Below are 19,050 nucleotides of genomic sequence, written 5' to 3' on the forward strand. Positions count from 1 at the left end.
GTGGGGAACTTTGGGGGGAAGTGCCCCAGCCAGGCTGGGACTCAGATGCCATCATCCCGCTGCACCAGGCCTGTTCTGCAACCGGACCTTTGATGACTATGCCTGCTGGCCGGATGGGCCGCCGGGCTCCTTCGTGAACGTCAGCTGCCCCTGGTACCTGCCCTGGGCCAGCAGTGGTGAGTTCCCTCCCCCACCCTGTGCCCAGGAGGCTGGGGTGGGAGTGGAGTTGGCACGGGGTTCGTGCTGCCTCCTTTCCCCTGAGACACAGCCTCCCTGCTCCAGGAGGTCTTTGGGCCTCCTCCTGGTGGTCTGCCTTTCTTCCCCTGGGGGTGGGGAGCAGTAGGGGGTGGCATCCGGTGTAACCTGGGCCTGAGGCCCATCTGGCAGGTGGGGTCTGCGGGGAAATCGTGGCGTCTGACTTAAAGAAATGAGCACCCTCCTGCATCAGGAAAGGAGTCAGGTAGGAACAGTTCCTGGGGGTTCGGTGTGGGGTAGGGTTACTCAGAGGTGTCATTGCTCTGATGCGTGTGTGTGTATGTGTGTGTGTAATGTGTGTGTTTGTAGGTGCCGCCCACCTGGTAGTGGCCTGTAGCCACCTCCTGACTCTTCAGGGGTTCACTGCTCAGATGAACCCAGACGGGAGTAGTGATCGGTGGCTTGATGAAGTTGCCCCCCAGGCCCTCCCCGGCTCACTCCTGTCTGCAGGGGACAGCCTGCACTGGGAAAGCTGAGACTCTTTGGAGTACAGAGATCTGCAGGGGGAGCTCTGACTGGAGGGGGAGTTAATGTGCCCCCCAACACCCACCCACCTGTCCCAGGCACCAGGGAGGCTAACAGGAGACAAGCACCCTTGCCTCAAAGAGCTCACAGTCTCGGGACGGGAGAAAGGGTACTACTTTATAATAATGATGTTAAGTACCTGCTATGTGCCCAGTCCTGCCCTAAAAGCCGAGTATTCAATTAATCTTTACAACTACCCCGTGGGTGTGCTTGTTTTGTACAGATAGGGAAACTGAGGCCCCAGAAGGTTTAAGTCACTCGCTCCAGATGACGTGGTAAATGGCAGGGCCAGGATTTGAAGCCAGCCTGTGCTCTTAATTACGGTGCACCGAAGGGGCCTGAGACCAAGCAGAAACTGGCCCGGAAGCAAGTGTGACTGAGGTCATACTCTGGGAAGCTAGAGGGCTTCCTGGGAGAGGCAGCCCCTTAGTGGAACATCAGGGCAGCTGGCGGGGCCCGGTGTGAGCTTCACCTCAGAACACAGGACTGGAGTCAGATGAAGCCCAGGCAGGAGTCCTGAGGAGACTCTCTCCTGCTGTTCCCTCCCAGTATACCCACCCCACCCTGAGGTGCACAGGGAGAGCCTGGGCCTGGAAAGAGGCAGGCGCCTGCGTAAGACACAGAGCGGATCAGTGCCCTTCACGCAGCATTTCTGCGGCCAGCTGTAAGCACTTTACACACCTACACTCATTTAATCCTCACACAACCCTGCGAGGCAAGCACTCTGGTGACCCTCCCCTTTTACAGAGGAGGAAACTGAGGCACAGAGATGCTAAGTGACTTTTCCAAGCTCACACAGCAAGTGAGTAGCAGACCCAGGAATAAGCCGAGGAGTCTGGTTTAGAGTAAGCATGTTTCACTGCTACACCAGGCTTCCTCCAGTGTGCAGGCACGTATGTGTGCATGTGTGTGTGATCCAGTGCACGTGGCTCCGGGCATGGGGACAGGCGAGTGGCCTGGGCCTCTGCTGGCTGGGCACACCCCGAGGGAGAGCGGTGAGCTGCCTGCCCTCTCCCTGGAGATGAAAACGTCGAGTTGTACAATCTTATGGTTCTGCCTGATGCTGCTCTGAGTGGCTGTGTGAGCTTGAGTGAATTTCTAGACCTCTCTGTGCCTCAGCTTGCCATGTGGGAGATGGGATAAAGCCAGGTGATGGGGGTGTTGGGAGGATTGTAGGTTCTTGAAAAATGGTTGCTGTTAATTTCTTCCACCTACCTGACTTACCTCGTCCACTTCCCGCAATACGCACACTTTCCTTGCCCTCCAGTGGTTTGGGACTGGCTGTCTGTCCAGCTGGGGCCGGGCCTCTAGACCCCAGGGAGCCAGGCGCAGGACAGGGCCCATCACTCAGCACTAAGCTGTCCCCAGCTCTGCCTGCCGCTCGCGGCTCCATCCATCACCTTTAATTTTATTTGAGCAGGAAATAGGTCCTGGTGGTGCCCGTTTATGAGCGAACACGGTTTTATTGCTTTCTCTGTGAAGATAGCAGCCACTGTGCAGGCCCCCTGCCAGCCCCCGCCCCCCTCCCCTGACTCACCAAGCTAATTCACTCCCTTTTCTGACACGTGGCATCACAGACTCTGCCTCCCTCTCCCCTCTCTCTGAGTTAGGGACCTGCAGAGACACCCACCGTGGGCTCCTGCAGCATAATTGCTGTCTCTGGCCTGTCCTGGCTGTTCCGCTTGGCAGAAGCTGGCACTAGGGGCTCCCCTCACCCCCTCCCAGAGCATGGGGGAGCAGGAAGGGGGCAGTTCTGGAACTTTCTTGGGCTGATCAAGGGGGTAGACTGTGGAAAAACGTCGTAGTGGGAGTTCGAAGTGGGGAGAAACAAGGGGGACGGGTCTCAGGCAGGGTCCTGGCAGAAAACACACTCAGCTGGGAATTTGAAAAGAATTTAATGGAGGGGCCACTTCAGAGGCTGGCAGGGTTAAGGGGCCAAAGAGGTACATAAAGCACCAAGGACCACAACAGTGGGAAGCTTTAGCATCCCTAGATCCGCGTGGGGCAGGAACAGCTGGAGGTCGTGGTGATGCAGAGGCCACCAGCAGGGCAGGGCCTTGGCCACAGAGGGGCAATGCCACTGCCAGAACCTCAGAATCAAGGCAAGAAGGGAGCAAGGGAGAAATACCCCAGCCTCTCTCTCCTTCCACCCTCCTACCTTCTGCTGGTGCCTCCCATTGGCCAAACCCAGCGGAGGGCAAAGAGCCCAAGTGACGCTGTCCACAGGGGTCAGCCTTCTGGGGTGCAGAGCAGGGAAGAAGAATGAGTGACTAGAGAAAGAATTAAATTCAGAACAATTCCCCGGGGCAGGTCTGTGTCAGGAGCTGGGGATGTCAGTGAGACCTTAGGGGTGTGTGAGTATGTGGGTGTTGGGGAGAAGGGGTGACCTTCCCCATGGGGCTGAAGAGGTCAGCTCAGGGGCCTGGGAAGTGGTGCTGAGGGAGGTCAGGGCCACCTCTTCTGCCTGGGGTGTGGCACCAGGAAGGCTTCCAGAGGGAGGTGATATCGGGGCCAGGCCTGGAAGAACAGGCAGATGGAGAAGGGGGAAAAAGTGCCCTCCAGGGAGGGAGGATGTCAGGCTCAGAGATGGGGCCAGGCCAGGCCTCAGAACTATACAGTATCCCAGGGAAGCCAGCCAAGTCCTTGAATTCTGACCCCTCTAATTCAGAACTGGGGATTGCACAGAGAGGGTGGGAACAGGTGAGTCAAGGAAGGAAGGCGTTCAAAGGAGATGCCTTGCGTCCACAAGATTTTCTCTGTAAACCAGAAGGCTGGAGTGGCTTCAGAGAGCCTGTTGCCACCCGAGTGCCCTCCAGCAGCCTTGTTTAACCACAAACAGCTGATCTGCTCATTACAAATCATTCCAGTCTCATTAGCTGCACCCCCTTCTGATCCCTACCTGTTAGCTTGGTTCTAATTATAGGAGAGTCATAAAATGTTTTCAAAATTGTCTATAACTCACAGTTCTTGGAAACTCTGACAGGTGCCTCCCTTGAGCTTTTACAGCAGGCCCGGGTTGCCAGAGGGAAACCGAGGCCCCAGCTTGGCCCTGGAGGAGCTCCGGCTGAGGCGGTGTCCTAAGCTCCAGCCCACCCCCAGTGAAGGGGTACTCTTTTGAGGAATTGGTGGGGGCAGGGGGGGTGGCAGCAGGTCTTTCACTGTGACTCTATTTTGAAGACCAACCAGGTACCAGGCACTTCACATGCTTTATCTCCTAATCCTCACACCACAGACCTGGGAAGTTATCAGGGTTCCCATTTTACAGATGAGGAAACTGAGACCTGGGGAGGTCTGCCCAAGGTCCCATAGCTGGTTGAGGGCAGAACCAGGATTGACCTTGAGTCTGTCGTTCAGCACCCGAGCTCCTTCTCCTAGGCTGTGATGTGATGCGTTGCCCCTCACCCCCACCCCAAGCGGACACCTTCAGTTCGAGCCCTGCCTTTGACCCTCATTCCAGCACTCTGGGGAGGGCCTATGACTGCCCGCTTTGAATCTTGGCTTCCCGGCCCAGGAGATGATGGGGGCCCAGGAGCCCATGCTGGCCATTGCTGTTGCCAGGATGCAGGAGCTAATGGATTCATGAGCGGCTCTCCACAGCCCTGAGTGCCCGCGTCCACGTGGAAGGGCGGCTGTTAGCTTGATTACAGACACCGCTGCGGTTTCCGGGAGGGGAAGTGTTTAATTGGGGGTTTTAGTTCCAGCACCAGGGTCTGACTTAATGAAATATCCCTAGGCCTCCTGGCATGCGGCTGGCTGCCTCCTGGTGTTGGCAAGACCAGAGACAAGCCTCTGGCTATGATTTATCAGCAGCACCTGGGCCAGATAAAGCTGGGCTGATAAGCCGGACAGTGCCCATACCCACCCCATCTCCAGCCAACACGGGCACCTGGGGACCACAGCCTGGCCAGGAACCAGCCCTGGCTTTTAATATTTGCTGCCAATGAAGGATAATTGACAGACGCACTCGTATAGGCTCACTGAGCTTCGCAGGGACGCGGTGATCCCTTGACACTGTTCCAGTAACACATACATCTGTGCACACACTGCCTCCCTACCCTCCCAGCTTGCCCTGAGCAGAGGGCCCAGGAATGGCAGGGTGCCGGGGGCGCAAACTGGCAAGAGGACCTGCTGGGAGGATGCTGAATGCTGGCAAGTCCAAGCCTGGAGGAAGGGCAGATAAATGGCACATGGCCATTGCTGACTGTTAGCAGTGAATTTGGCTGCTGACTTTTGGCCTCTGGAGGCCAAGAGCTGAGGGCTGCAACCTTTTTTTTTTTTTTTTGCGGTACGCAGGCCTCTCACTGTTGTGGTTTCTCCCCTTGCGGAGCACAGGCTCTGGACGCGCAGGCTCAGCGGCCATGGCTCACGGGCCCAGCCGCTCCGCGGCACGTGGGATCTTCCCAGACCGGAGCACGAACCCGTATCCCCTGCATCAGCAGGCGGACTCTCAACCACTGTGCCACCAGGGAAGCCCCATGAGGGCTGCAATCTTGATTCTGCCGCGTCCTGGCTGGATGACCTTGGGCAAGTCACGTGGCCTCTCAGAGGCTCAGTTGCTTCATCTGTAAAGTGGGATTTGCTGTGCCTACCTTGTAAGGTGGTCGTGATGTTCAGAGGTGTCAGGCATACAGCAGGTGTTCAAAACCTGAGTCTATGAGTGAGCAGCCTGCAGAGAGGGTTCGAAAGGAGCAGGTAGGAAGGAAAACATCAATTCGAGTGCCTCCTGTATGCCAGACCCTGTGCCAGCTGTGGCAGGTGGCTGTTATTAGGGTCACACTGCTGCGGGCTGCGTCCTGGGTACATGGCGCTTCGACAGTTTGGGCCCCTTTGCGATGTCCTCTCCCTTCCCCTGGCCCCTCTGCCTCCTCTTTTCTCCCCATTTCCTCCCATCTAAATGGGTTTCCAGAGAAGGTTCTGATATAAGTCTCACTCTCCATGGAGTCAGCCCAGATCACCATAACTGCTCTGGGGTCATCGACTCCTGAAGACTGGTTATGCTCTTATATCAGAAGACTCAACCCCTGGTGAAGAATTCCAGGCATCCATGCAGCAGATAAGAGAGACATTTGGGGGCCCTTCTAGTTGCTTAGATCAGACCTGGTGCCTCCCGTTCTCTGCCTTTGTCCTTTCCTGATTTTGTTCATAAATGAGCCAGGGGGCTATTGGGACACTGCTCCTCCCACTGCCCGAAGTCCCATCATTACATTTTCAGGCTTTTGTTTCTCTTCCTGGGGAAGTCTCTTAAAATGCAGTTTCTTCTAGAAGCAGTGATGCCGCAAGCTGACTTACCCCACAGTATTACCAGATAACTTCTGTCTCCTGAAGCGGGTCAGGGTCTCTGAAAGGGAGTGGAGAAAGGGGAGAGTGGGCTGGGAGCCAGGGACCGGCTCAGGGAGGACAAGGGTCCCACTGGTAGGCCCTGCAGGTGCCTGACTGCAGGCAGAGAGCTGTTCCTGGCCCCTAAAGTGAAGGTGTCCTGGCATATGGCAGCAGTGGGAGGGTTGATGGTTTGTGAACTGTGAAATACAGCCCCGTCCTAGAGGGTGCGTCCCTTCCCGGCCCTGGTGGTGTGGGCCCTGGGGTTGATGCTGCCGCCATCAGGCACTCATGTTAATGATCCTTTTCCACAGACCTGTCCTTACTGCTGCCTCCCCACCTGGAAACTTCTGAGCAGCCACTGCCAGCCAGGGCCTTGCGGCTTCTCCATGCTCCCTCCTTCACGCTGAGCCTTCTTCCCACAGCTGGGAGGCTGGTCTTTAAAATCTTTTGTCTTTTAGAATTTTTAAATCTTTTAAAATTCGTCCTGGCTCCAGCTCCCCTCCTTGATCCCCCCTGTGCTAAATCTCTCCCCACTTTTGTCCCCAGTTTCCTGGCCCTGGGGTCAGACTTACATTTCCTCTCAGACACAAGTAATCCCCTGTCCCCTCTTGTGATCTCACTGCAAACTTGGGGCTGCAAGCCACCCCCTCCCTGGGTGGGCAGACAGTGAGGCACGGCAGGGTGGTCGCCTCAGCGCCAGATGCCCAGGTGGGATGTGAGTGGACACAGGGACATCCCACCCCCAGCCCTGCTGGGCCTGTGTTTGCTCTCTCTCGGTTTGCATTTATGTTATTCCTTTCTGCACTTTTTGGTTTTTGTTTTCTGTGAGAGTCTTGATTCTCTGAAGCCAGGGACTGTGCTTCCTTCCTCCTTCAGACTGGGAGCTCCTTGAGGCCAGGGGCTGGATGTCTCCCCACTCTCAGCCTGGGAGGTCTCCAAGGACAGTCTCCATCTCCAGCTACTTGGAGCTACTTGAAGGGAAGAGCTGGTCTTCCCTCCCCGCACCACTACCCCTTGGAACAGAGTGTCTCTAAGGGCTATGTCTCTGCCATTGACTATGTGTTCCTTTTAAATCAGATGATCTTTGAGAATAGGACTGGGTCTCCTCCAACAGATTAGAACTTCTTAAGGGCAGGGCTGTGTCTCCCCCTCAGACCGGGGCTCCCTGAGGATGAGGCTGGGTCTCCTTCTTTCTCTCAAGAGCTCTTTGTTCCTGGGGTCTGCTCTGCCCAGGAAGGTGGGGCCTGAGTTCTGTGAAGCAGCAGTCTCAGAGGGGGGCTGTGGGTCTGTTGGGGCCACTGCTCGTCAGCACCAAACCTTGTCCGTAGCACGATTTGAGGCAGGGGTGTGGAAATGGGCTAGCGCGGTCTCATCTCAACAGTGTGAATTCATCAAGCTGCATTCCAGGGTGGCTGAGAGGAAAGGCCGAGGGTGGGTCAAACAGGCACAAGGCAGGAGAGGAAGGCCCGAGGGTGTGTGTGTGTGTGTGTGTAGAGGGGTCAGTTCTGGGGTAGCTGGGGTGACCCCCAGGGTGGAGAGGGGTGAGGGGCAGGTGGCCTTGGGCCGAGGCTCAGCTCCTGCGTGTCTCCGCCCCAGTGCTGCAGGGTCACGTGTACCGGTTCTGCACCACCGATGGCCTGTGGCTGCACAAGGACAACTCGAGCCTGCCCTGGAGGGACCTGTCCGAGTGCGAGGAGTCCAAGCGAGGGGACCAAGTGAGTTGAGCCGGCGAGCTAGGGGGCAGCAGGGTGCCAGCTGCATGGGAGCAGGGACCTGGGCATCTGGCGAGTTGGTCTGTGGCCATCTGCCCATCCCCCTGCCTCTTGGGCTTTGCACACCATGCTTTCTGGACAGAGGTGGTGTGCGTTCACCTCTCTGGCCTTGGAACAGGGCCCTAGAAATCCGAGGACCATCACCGTAGGTTATTCTTTTTCTTAGTTCCAGGGTCCCAGTGGGGCTGCGTTGGGGCCCCACCTCTGCCCCTGTCCCGTGGGAAAGAAGAATGTGGGAGAGGAGGGTTGTGGGCCATCCCTTGTACACTGTGTCCCCCGTGTGCACACAGAACTCCCCGGAGCAGCAGCTCCTGTCCCTTTACATCATCTACACAGTGGGCTACGCACTCTCCTTCTCTGCACTGGTCATCGCCTCGGCCATCCTCCTGGGCTTCAGGTAAGGGGGCTGCTTCAGCCTTACCTGCCGTTCTGTCCCCAGATAGAGGAGGGGGCACCAAGCTGAAACAGCAGTGCAGCAGGTTCCGCTCCTAAGAGATGTCCAGAGAACCCACACCAGCTATGTGGTAGACTTACGAGGCTGAAAACACAGGCTACGACACTGTGTACTTAGTCTAATCTGTGCTGGGTAAATGTGTGCGTATAATACTGCAAAAAAGGAAAAACAAACACTACACACGCACACACAAAGCACGTGCTCCACACCTTAACAGTGGGTGATAGGAGTGGGGGAAGTCCTCTCCGGTGAGTGTATGTAACAAATCATCGGGAATTCAGTATGATTTTAGACAAGACCTCAGGGGGTTAGAGATTCTGCTCTCTTTGGAGCTTGTCAGCTCCCATGGAAAATTTCTTTCCTAGGTCTAACCTAGATGAGCCATTCCTTCCAGAGTACCAGGCTCTTCCCATGCCCTCTGCACTGATGGCGGTGGGCCAGGAGGGCTGGGTTCAAGGGCAGGAGGGATTCCGAGGGTAAGGAGCTCAGGACACCAGCCAGCAGGAACAGGAGAGGTGACATTCCTCCTGTGGTCCCCATGGCTTCTGGCACAGTCAGGGCTGGGCACACAGTCAGTGCTTAATAAATGCACTCACTGAGAATATTCTCCCCGTTTACTATGAAATGTTCAGAGATCTGAAAATACAGCGGCTGATACTATGATCACCTGTGTACACACACCATCCAGCCCAAGAACTAAAGCCCACCGCGCGGTTAAGCTTCCCCGAGTAACGCTCCCTCCTCACCAGAGGGAACCCCTGAGGGGCCACTTACAATTCCCACGCGTCTCTCTGTACTTTTACCACATTTCTAAGTATCTATACAAATATATAGTGTGGGGTTTGCGTATTTTAATGGCATGTTGGACATATTCTTCAGCAGTTATTTTTGGCCTGACATTATGTTTTTGTGCGGTTCATTCACATTGATACAGGCAGTTCTGTTTCATTCATTTTAAGTGTCACTCCACTGTATGATATATTACAGTTTATTTATTTGTTATCCTTCTAATGGACGTTTGAGGTGTTTCTCTTTTTTTTCTTCTCTGAATTATAAACCTTGCTGCGGTGAACATTCTTACCCATGACCCCTTGCGCATTTCTCCAGGGGCACATGCTTCTGAGGAGAATTGCCTGGTCTGAATACAGCGTGCTCTTGCAAATTTATTAAGCGTCGTGAAGTTGTTCTCCAAAGTGGTCATGCCAGTTTGCCCTCTTACTGGTTGTACGCGAGAGTTCCCTTGGCTTCGCATCCTCACCGATATCTCCTATTTTCAGACCTAATTCTTGCTAACCTGAAGTGTGTGAAATATCTCACTATGATTTTAATTTGCGTATCACTGATTCCTGGAGAGATCTAGCATACTTTTTATGTTTCATTCTGTGAATTGCTTGTTCGTTTCCGTTGCTCACTTTTTTATTGGATTATTTGGCTTTTTCTTTTTAGCTTAGGCATTCCTTGTATGTTCTGGATAGTAACCCAGGATATATCCCCTCAGCCTGGGGTTTATTTTTTCACTCGCTTTATGGTGCCTTTTATGCACAGAAGTCCTTAATTTTAGTGGAATGAAATATATCAATGTATCTGGCTTTATTGATAAAATAAATTTATCAGTAAGTGTTAGCAATTGACAAAAACTCATTTTTCCAATTGATAAAAAAATTTATCAATTTTTTTCCCCCAAAGGCCAAATTTCTTTATGATCTTAAGAAACCTTTCCTTATCCCAGGGTCATAAGTTTTGCACATCCCTTATGGCTGTTTGGTGAACCTGGAATTTATTTTTGTCTGTAGTGAAAACAAGAGATTTAATTTCATTTTTCCACGTATGCATATTACATGTATACATGTCGATTGCATCAGGACCATTTATTGATAGCAGTGCCTGCTCTGCCATGCAGCAAGCATCATCTGTGCCTGAGCCGGTCTCTGTCATGTGAATTGTTTTCCACTGGTCTAGTTATCTGTCCCTTTGCCTGTGCTATGGTGCCTTAACCACTATAGATTCGTCAAAAACCTTGGTTTTCTTGGGACTTCCCTGGCGGTCCAGTGGTTAAGACTGCACGCTTCCACGACAGGGGGCATGGGTTCAAACCCTGGTCGGGGAACTAAGATCCTACATGTCATGCGGTATGGCCAAAAAATAAAAACAACTTGGTTTTCTTATAGCAAGGGCCCCTACATTGTGGTTCCTTAGGAGTGTCTGGAATATTCTTGGCCCTTGGCTCTTCTTTATAATAAGTTTTTAAATTTTCCATCAAAAAACTGTTGGAATTTTTATTATCGCTATATCGAATTTATTGGTTATTGTGAAGAGAATAGACACTTTCAAGATAGTCTTTCTATCCATGAATCTGGTGAATCTTCCGTTAATTTGCATCTTCTTTAATAATTTTAAGCAAGTTTTACTGTATTCTCCATAGAAATCATGCCTTCTTCTGTTAGACTTATCTCTAGGTAGCCAATTAAAAATAGTGCAAATGAATTTTTTAAATTTACTTTTAATTGTTTATTGCTGATGTACATAAACATACCTATCAGCAACCTTATTGAATGGACTCTGATTAGTTCTAATAATCTGTGTGTTGATTCTCTTGGATTTCCTGTGAAGATCGTCTATCATCTACAAATGATGACAGTTTTGTGTCTTTATTTCCAGTTCTTATGCATTTTTCTCCTTGCATTCTGACAGTGGCTAGGATCTGTAGTACAAAGTTGAGTAGATGTGATGTAAGTAGATCTTACAGCTGGAAAATCCTAATTTTGTTCCTGATTTTAAAGGGAATCTTTCTAAAAATTTTCAGGTGAGAATGATGTTTGCTCCTGTTTGGCTAGATAGCCCTTATTAGGTTAAGAAATGCCCTCATATTTCCAGTTTGCTATGTGTTTTTGCATGAAAGGATGTTGAAGTTGTATCCAGTACTTTTTGAATTCCTGCCGTATGCTTAGCCTCACTCTGCCTCTGTAAGGCAGCCTGGAGGCATATTAGACATGGGCCGTCATCAAGAAGCCAAGCAAGTCCCCAGTGGGGACAGTGGTCCTCACACAAATCACTTGGGTTACATGTGACTTTGTAGAAGAGAAGATGCAGCAGAGAAAAGATAGAGTGTGGACGGGGTTGGGGGTGGCAGTAACCACACAGCTGAAGACTTCATGGCCAGGCAGGATTTCAGTTGGACCCAAAGGATTTTCAAGGTTATGGGGAAGAAGGGCATCCAGAGGAAGAAAGACAGGAGCACGGTCCCAGAGCTGGACACATGCCTGAGGTGTGCTTTGGCCTGAGAACCGGGGGTTGCGGAGCAGAAGTGTCGGCCATTGTGCCAGGGCGGGCCCTGCTTTCTCCTGCAGACACCTGCACTGTACCCGAAACTACATCCACCTGAACCTGTTTGCATCCTTCATCCTCCGAGCACTGTCCGTCTTCATCAAGGATGCAGCCCTCAAGTGGATGTACAGCACGGCCGCCCAGCAGCACCAGTGGGATGGGCTCCTTTCCTACCAGGTGTGTGGTGTGTCCATGGAGGGCCTGGGGAGGGGGTGGACAGTCCATGAAAGTCTGTCTCCCCCACCCCACCCAGGCCTGGTACAAAGAAAGGCAAGAGCTTCCCAGGCCTCGTCCTCAGGGAGCCCCCAGTGTGATGGGAGAGGCAGGGAGAGGCTGTCCACGCTGGGGAGCCCCCAGCCTAAGAAGGGAGTTACTGCCCTGCGCTTAGCGAGTTCTGTTTGATTCAGGCGAGTGGTTTTTGGAGACAGACCTGGGTTTGAATTCCAGGTCTGCCATTTAACTAGCTAACTTTTAGGCAAGTGATTTAACTTCTCTGGACTCCGGTTTTCTCACCTGTATGGGGATAATATTAGTTTCCTCCCTCCAGGATAGTGAGGATCCCATGAGCTAAAGCAGGTCAAGTTCTTAACACTGGCTCCGGCTGGAGGTTGTCAGCTCTGTCACCCTGCATTCACCACGGCAGGATTGCAGCTGGGGCGACTGGGAGCGGGGTCAAGAGAGGCAGGGGCAGAGCTGTTGTCCCCTGGGGACCCTTCCTCTGCCCCCAGGACTCTCTGGGCTGCCGCCTGGCGTTCCTGCTCATGCAGTACTGCGTGGCGGCCAACTACTACTGGCTCCTGGTGGAGGGGGTGTACCTGTACACGCTGCTGGCCTTCGCTGTCTTCTCCGAGCAGCGCATCTTCAGGCTCTACCTGAGCATAGGCTGGGGTAAGGCCAGCTGTCGTTCATTTCACTCCCCCGCCCCGACTGAGCATGGGGGGGTGGGGGGGTGGGAGACCCTGACCCCTCTTGGAATTGCTGCCTTCAGGCTACCCCACGTTGAGGCCAACTTGGTACTCAGAACACACTGCTGGGCCAAGGTATGGGGCCCGCTGGAGAACCCCCTCCTGGGCACAGGACTCGCTGCCCATGGCGCTGTCAAGCCATTGTCCCCCATCCCCACGCCTTTGCCTGACTCTCCTCCCTTAAAGGAAGCACAGGCCTTCACCCGATCTGGCCAAATACACGATGCACACTATTGGCTGTCATGGCACCGGCCTCAAAGATCCCCGCTGCCGAGACTCTTTGGGGATAGAGCCCCACATCCCGTCCTGGGCAACGCAGCCCCTGAGGGAAATGGAGGGTCCTGAGCCTCATGGCGGGGAGTCCCTGGGGGTGCGGGCTGAGGGGCTATGGCTCTGTCACGTGATGATGAGAGGACGGCTCAGAGGAGAGCCGAGTAAGGGAGGGGGGTCGGCCGGAAGCCAGCTGAGGAAAGGGTGGACCCTGGATGTGCCTGGAGCCCAGCTGGAAATGTTCTAGCCGAAAAAGTCTGCCAAGAACCACTGTGTCTTTTTTTTTGCTGGAACATTTCTGGTTGTGCTTCTGCCTCTCGCCATGTGGGATTCCAATGAGAACAGGGGTAGGATGGGGCAAGAGCTGAGACACCCACCCTAGCGGCCCCTCACCTCCACTTCCTACCCCGGAAACAGATGCAACAGCGCTTCCTCTCGAGGGGCCCACGGTGCCCACCCAGGATGGAGCCCGGAGCGGGCCCGTCTCTGGGCCTCCCACACCACGGGGCCTGCCTTCCTCCTCCCGCTTGCCACACACCCACTCACTCCTCTTGCCTGCCTCGGGCTGACCCCCTGACCTCTGGGGACTTCATGCTCCTCCCTTGATGTCCCCTCCTGCCCCTGAGCCGCTGCAAGGCTGTGCCCGGTCCAGCCCGCCTCCTTGGGAAGCTGCCTCGGGTTGCCTGGCCCCTGGCTCTGTGCTCTGTCTGGCCCTCTCGGTCTCCCTGTCCCTGTCCTCACACTTCATCCCTTGTTGCTGGTGCTCTTAGGCTACTTCATACTGTACGGCCCCGTTTAGAGCACCTTGAAAGGGGCTTTAACGTGATCAGTGTCCTGAGGGCAGGGCCTTACAGACAGAGCAGGCATTGGAACCAGGCCTCCTGACTCCCAGGCCCTGGGCCCCATCGCCTGTCACACAGGGTTCTCTGGCCTGCACTGCATCTCTTTAGCCCCTGAGGGCCTGGCTGAGCAATCTCAGGCCGCTGCACAGGTAGGCAGGTGGGCCTGGCCTCTGCACACAGCTTCCTGCTCCTACCCTTCCTCCCTCCTCCGCCAGGGCCCAGCCCTTCCCTGCTTGGCCTTCCTCCCCTCCCAGGGCTCTTCATCCTACTAGGGCCGTCAAACAGGCAGTGGGCAGCTGGAGAGCCCTGCAGCTAGCTAGGGGTGGGAGCGGAGTTAGGCCACTGAGGGGAGCCCTGGGAAGGCTGTCCTCAGGGTGGGGGAGCATGTCTGTCCATTCTGGGAAGCAGCACCAGCACCGTAGTGCTGTCACCATGGTGACCCGAGGGCAGGGACAATCTAAGGGATGGTGCGATGTGTGCAGAGGCATGTGGGTGGGGGGTGGGGGGTGCAGTGTCTCTGAGTAGGAAATGGGAAAGGGGGTGCCAGTCCTTTCCCACCACTTCACGCCCCAGCTTGGGGCTCAGAGTCTGAGGAGGCAAAAAAGGGCAGGACCCAGGGGACACCCCACTTCCCAATCATAACGTCCTTTTCTTGAGGAATTGGGATGGGGAGAGACAGAGAGAGACAGAGGGACAAAGACAGAAGGACAGAGAGAGAGACTCACAGAGAGCCCAGAACTCTGTTGTGATGTCAAGAGGCTTGGCCCATGTTGGGATGCTCAGGAAACAACTTTTAGCTTCATATGCAAATGTAAGAATTAAAATTAGGACTCTGACACATTGGGGGAATCCCCGAAAGGCATGTCAGCTTCTGCTGCTGTCCACGGGCGGCCGGGTGCCCCCATAACCCACCACAAGGAGGCTGCACAGGAGGGAGACAAGTGATGGACGAGGGAATCATTACTTCTCAGAGCCAGTTCTGTGTGTCTTAGTTCAAGCTTTTTACTCCAGCCTGTCATGTTGATTTTCTAAACAGGCAAAGGATAAACCCAGCAGGGAGTGTGTCATGTTTGCAGGCGGCAGAGTGGTGCCTGCATTTTTTTTGGCTGTGTTGGGCCCTCGCTGCTGCACGCAGGCTTTCTCTAGTTGCGGTGAGCGGGGGCTACTCTTCGTTGCGGTGCGCGGGGTTCTTGTTGCGGTGGCTTCTCTTGTTGTGGAGCACGGGCTCTAGGCGCGCGGGCTTCAGTAGTTGTGGCACGTGGGCTCAGTAGCTGTGGCTCGTGGGCTCTAGAGCGCAGGCTCAGTAGTTGTGGCGCACGGGCTTAGTTGCTCCGTGGCATGTGGGATCTGCCCGGACCAGGGATTGAATCCATGTCTCCTGCGTTGGCAGGCGGATTCTTAACCACTGTGCCACCAGGGAAGCCCTGTACCTGCATTTTAAAAGACTTTGTTAAGGAGATGCTGATGAATGAATGAAGTTCACCAGGTCTGGCTGATAACATGAGTGTGCTCCCCAGTCCTGGAGTGGGGTCTCAGAGGAAGGCCAACAGGTGCCTGGGGATGTCTAAGATGGAGGTTTCTGGACATGTGTGTGGCTCAGGGTGTTGGCATGTTCTTGCCTGGACAGCTTCCCTTCTCTCATTGATACACTGACCCACTCACTCATTTGTTCACGCATTCCGTTCTTACTGGGCCTCTTCTATGTGGCAGGCTCTGCGCTACGTGCTGGAGCCTTTGGAGGCCATCTGCCTCTTGTCCAATCTCATGAAGGCCTGTTACTAAAGCATCATGGATGCTGAGAGGTCAGGGTTATATAAAAATAAATGGCCAAGGAGAGAGCTATCTGATGACAGCGCTGGTCAGCCGTGAGCCGCTCTGCTTCCCCCAGCTGTCTGCACCGTCAAGCACAGTAGCTCCAGGGGTACGAGCTGCTCCATAGCTACTGTTGAGTGGACATCCGTGTGCTGAGGATGTGGGTGATGGTGATGGGAAAGGCAATGAAGTGGGTTCTGCCCTGGAAATGTGCTCCTGGGGGAGACCCCTGAAGCCACACATGTATACACATGGACACCCCACCACCACACACACATCGTGTCCACACCCCTTAATATGCACGCTCTTACTAGTCTCAGACACCCACATCTCCATCCCTGAGAGGCACTGATAGAGACAGGCTGGAGAGAGTTGGTGCGGAATGCCGTCGAGGGTGGTGGCATTGTGGTCCTGTGTTCTAGTCCCACCTGTGTCCTCTTAAGCTGCCTATCCATCTTCTTATCTGTCACACGAGGATGGACAATCCAATTTTAAGTCAACAAACACATATTGAGCTCCCAGGTGAGATGGGCGATGAGGCTCTGGAGGTGAATGAGGCTTTGTCCTCAAGGAACTGGAAACCAGTGTATTAGTTACCTATGCTGCGTAACAAATGACCCCACACTTAGCTGCTTAAGACAACAATTATGTCTCCCAGTTTCTATGGTCAGAATTCTGGGTTCAACTGAGATGTGTGCCTCGGGCTCAGGATCTCTAAGAGAGGTGCAGTTCAGCTGTCAGCCAGGGTAGCTGTCATCCCAAGGCTTAACAGGTTGGAGAATCCACTTCCAAGCTCACTGTCGAGTTTGTTGGCAGGAAGCTCAGGTCCAGGCTGGCTGTTGGCTGGAGGCCTCCCTCCCTCATCACAGGGGGCTCTCTGAGTGCCCTCATGACACAGCGACTGGTGTCCCCCAGGGCAAGTGATCAAATTAAGAGAGAAAGAGCCCAAGACATGCCTTTTATAACCTTTGAAGACCGTCTTTTATAGCCTAACCTCAGAAGTGACATGCCATCACTTCTGCTGTACGTTATTGGTCACATAGACCAATCTGGATACAGTGTGGACTGCACCTGGGTGGGAATACCAGGGGTGGGGTGGTTGGAGGCCATCCTAGAGGGTGCCCACCACACCATCCAGCCTCAGCCATGTGGGCAGTGTTGTGGTAGCTGTTGTTACTGTGGCCACTGTGCAGTCAGTTGGGCTGTCAGCGTCAAGGACAGGGCTCCTGTCCAGGCTTCTGCCCAGCCACGTGCAGGGGCGTGGGGGTAGGGGAGGAGTTGGCTGAGATGGACAGGTGGGCCGATGCAGGGGTGGGTGGCATCAGAGATTTGGCCTGTTCCCACCTCGTCCAGCGTGTCCTCCCTACCCCGCTCTTCGGCCCCGTCTCTCACTACTTTGGTGTCTTTGTCCTTGTGTCTCAGCCAGGACCCTGGGGGCCAGCCCTGACAGTGTGCCTGGCCCGCGGGAGGGGGAGGGCTGTGAGGACTGTGACGTAGCCCCAGCGTGGTGGGGACCTCTAAGGAAGACTCTGGGGTGTTGGGGTGGGTGGTTCCTGCCGCCTCTTCTCCGAAGCACCCAGACCAGCCTAGTTCCATACCTGCCGGAAAGCGTGGCTTGGGGCCAGGCAAGGAGAGGGGCTGGAGGCGGGAGAGGCCCTGGTAGGAGAGGCCTCTGGGTGTGCCTAGCGGTGGCTCTGGCCTGCCAGCCCCTCTCCCCCCTCTCTCTTTCCCTCTCTCCTCTTAGGTGTTCCCCTGCTGTTTGTTATCCCCTGGGGCATTGTCAAGTACCTCTACGAGGATGAGGGGTGAGTGTCCTTCCTGCTCTAAGGGGGTGATGGGTATGCTGAGGTCCCTGTCCTCAAACCCCATGGGTTTCCTTGGCCCCCGGTGTGTGCCGCTGCTGTCTGTTGGGCGGGTAAACTGAGGGACCAGGAGCTAAATTTATGAATTTAGTTCTCTAGTCCCCCTCCCTCCCCCCACCCCGGATGGTGTGATGCCCAGAGTGCTGGGTCTGTGGGGTCCACGGTACCCCCTGCAGGTTTTTCTGTAATAACTGTGAGTGAAACGTCTCTGTTATTTTGTGTTTGATGCTGAGTACACACACGAGTGTGACTGTAGGTTAATGAAGGGGCTGTGCGTATCTGTGTGTGTGAACGTGTATTCAGGACTCAGTGTGTGTGTGAGTCCTGGGACTGGTTGTCGGGTAGCTCCTGATGGCAGTGTTTGTGTGGGTCTGTGTGTGTCACTTTGCATGCCCACGTGTCTTTGTGTGCCCTGTGCCTGCACTGGGAGCTGGGGGGGTCTGTGTGTCCAGCCGGGTGCCCGTGTGTCTCTCCTCTCCAGCTGCTGGACCAGGAACTCCAACATGAACTACTGGCTCATCATCCGGCTGCCCATTCTCTTTGCCATCGGGGTGAGTGACGCTGTGGGGTGGGAGTGGGAGCTGCTGTGGGCCCAGGTGGCACTGGGCGGAGGAGCGGGGAGAGAGGGTGTCTTGAGAGGGCCTCCAGCCGCCCTTCCCTCTGCCCTGCAGGTGAACTTCCTCATCTTTGTCCGGGTTATCTGCATTGTGGTGTCCAAACTGAAGACCAATCTCATGTGCAAGACAGACACCAAGTGCAGGTGACGTAACTGAGCTGCCTTTGCTGGGCACCCTCAGCCCTTCCTTCCGGCAGAGTCAGAGATCCTGGGGTTCTGAGCCTGGATCCCTACATGATCTTTCTTCCTCCACCCAGGCCTGGCCTGGGACCCCAAACCTTGCCCTCACCTCTGTACCTGGGCAGCTCCTGGGCTTCTGGGGGTCTCCACCTCTACTTCCTCCCCTCCAGGCAGCCTGTCCCAGGGTATTCGGTGGGGGAGGATGTCTGTGACCGAGATACCAGGGCTTGGTGGGGGTTGGGGGCACAGAACAGGGAGAAGAGTCCACCGGGAGAGGTCCGGAATGCCACCTCCACCCTGCCCCCAGGCTCGCCAAGTCCACGTTGACGCTCATCCCCCTGCTGGGGACCCACGAGGTCATCTTCGCCTTCGTGATGGACGAGCACGCCCGGGGCATGCTGCGTTTCATCAAGCTGTTCACAGAGCTCTCCTTCACCTCCTTCCAGGTGACCTCGAGCCTGGGGCCTCCCTCGAGCAGTCCCAGGGTGGGGATGGAGCGGGGACCAGCCTGTATCATGCAGATAGGCAGCCTGAGGCCTGGGGGGAAAGTGGCCCTTGTGCAAGTTATGTGGTTGGAGCAGAGCCAGAGTCCCCAGGTATGCTGACACCCAGGACAGTCTTCTCTATGAGCACATTGGACAAGAAATCTTCCCGGATGTTGCCGAGGGCACCCAGCCTGGCATGGCAACTGCTGTCCACTGGGCTGCTAGCTGGCGGCAGGTACCCTGCCAGGTGCTTTACACACATTGTGCAGCTAATCCTAGCAGAATCCCAGGAGGTGTGCAGGGTTATCCCATTTTCCAAAGGAGGAAACTGAGGCTCAGAGATGTTAAAATGAGATTTTCCAGGTCACA

The 19,050-nt window shown here is 54.7% G+C and overlaps 1 protein-coding gene across 1 annotated transcript in view; it reads left to right on the plus strand.

Moving 5' to 3' along the window:
• Nucleotides 1–19,050, plus strand: part of GLP1R (glucagon like peptide 1 receptor) — a 37,225-nt gene that overhangs the window by 8,445 nt on the left and 9,730 nt on the right. Inside the window, exons 3-11 of the mRNA XM_032650165.1 lie at nt 69–176; nt 7,696–7,814; nt 8,162–8,268; nt 11,673–11,826; nt 12,378–12,537; nt 17,283–17,343; nt 17,882–17,951; nt 18,072–18,160; nt 18,504–18,642. Of these exons, the coding sequence (XP_032506056.1) occupies nt 69–176; nt 7,696–7,814; nt 8,162–8,268; nt 11,673–11,826; nt 12,378–12,537; nt 17,283–17,343; nt 17,882–17,951; nt 18,072–18,160; nt 18,504–18,642 (1,007 nt within the window). The remainder of the gene's footprint in view (nt 1–68; nt 177–7,695; nt 7,815–8,161; nt 8,269–11,672; nt 11,827–12,377; nt 12,538–17,282; nt 17,344–17,881; nt 17,952–18,071; nt 18,161–18,503; nt 18,643–19,050) is intronic.

Source organism: Phocoena sinus, chromosome 11, assembly GCF_008692025.1.
Source record: "Phocoena sinus isolate mPhoSin1 chromosome 11, mPhoSin1.pri, whole genome shotgun sequence".
Lineage (NCBI taxonomy): Eukaryota > Metazoa > Chordata > Mammalia > Artiodactyla > Phocoenidae > Phocoena > Phocoena sinus.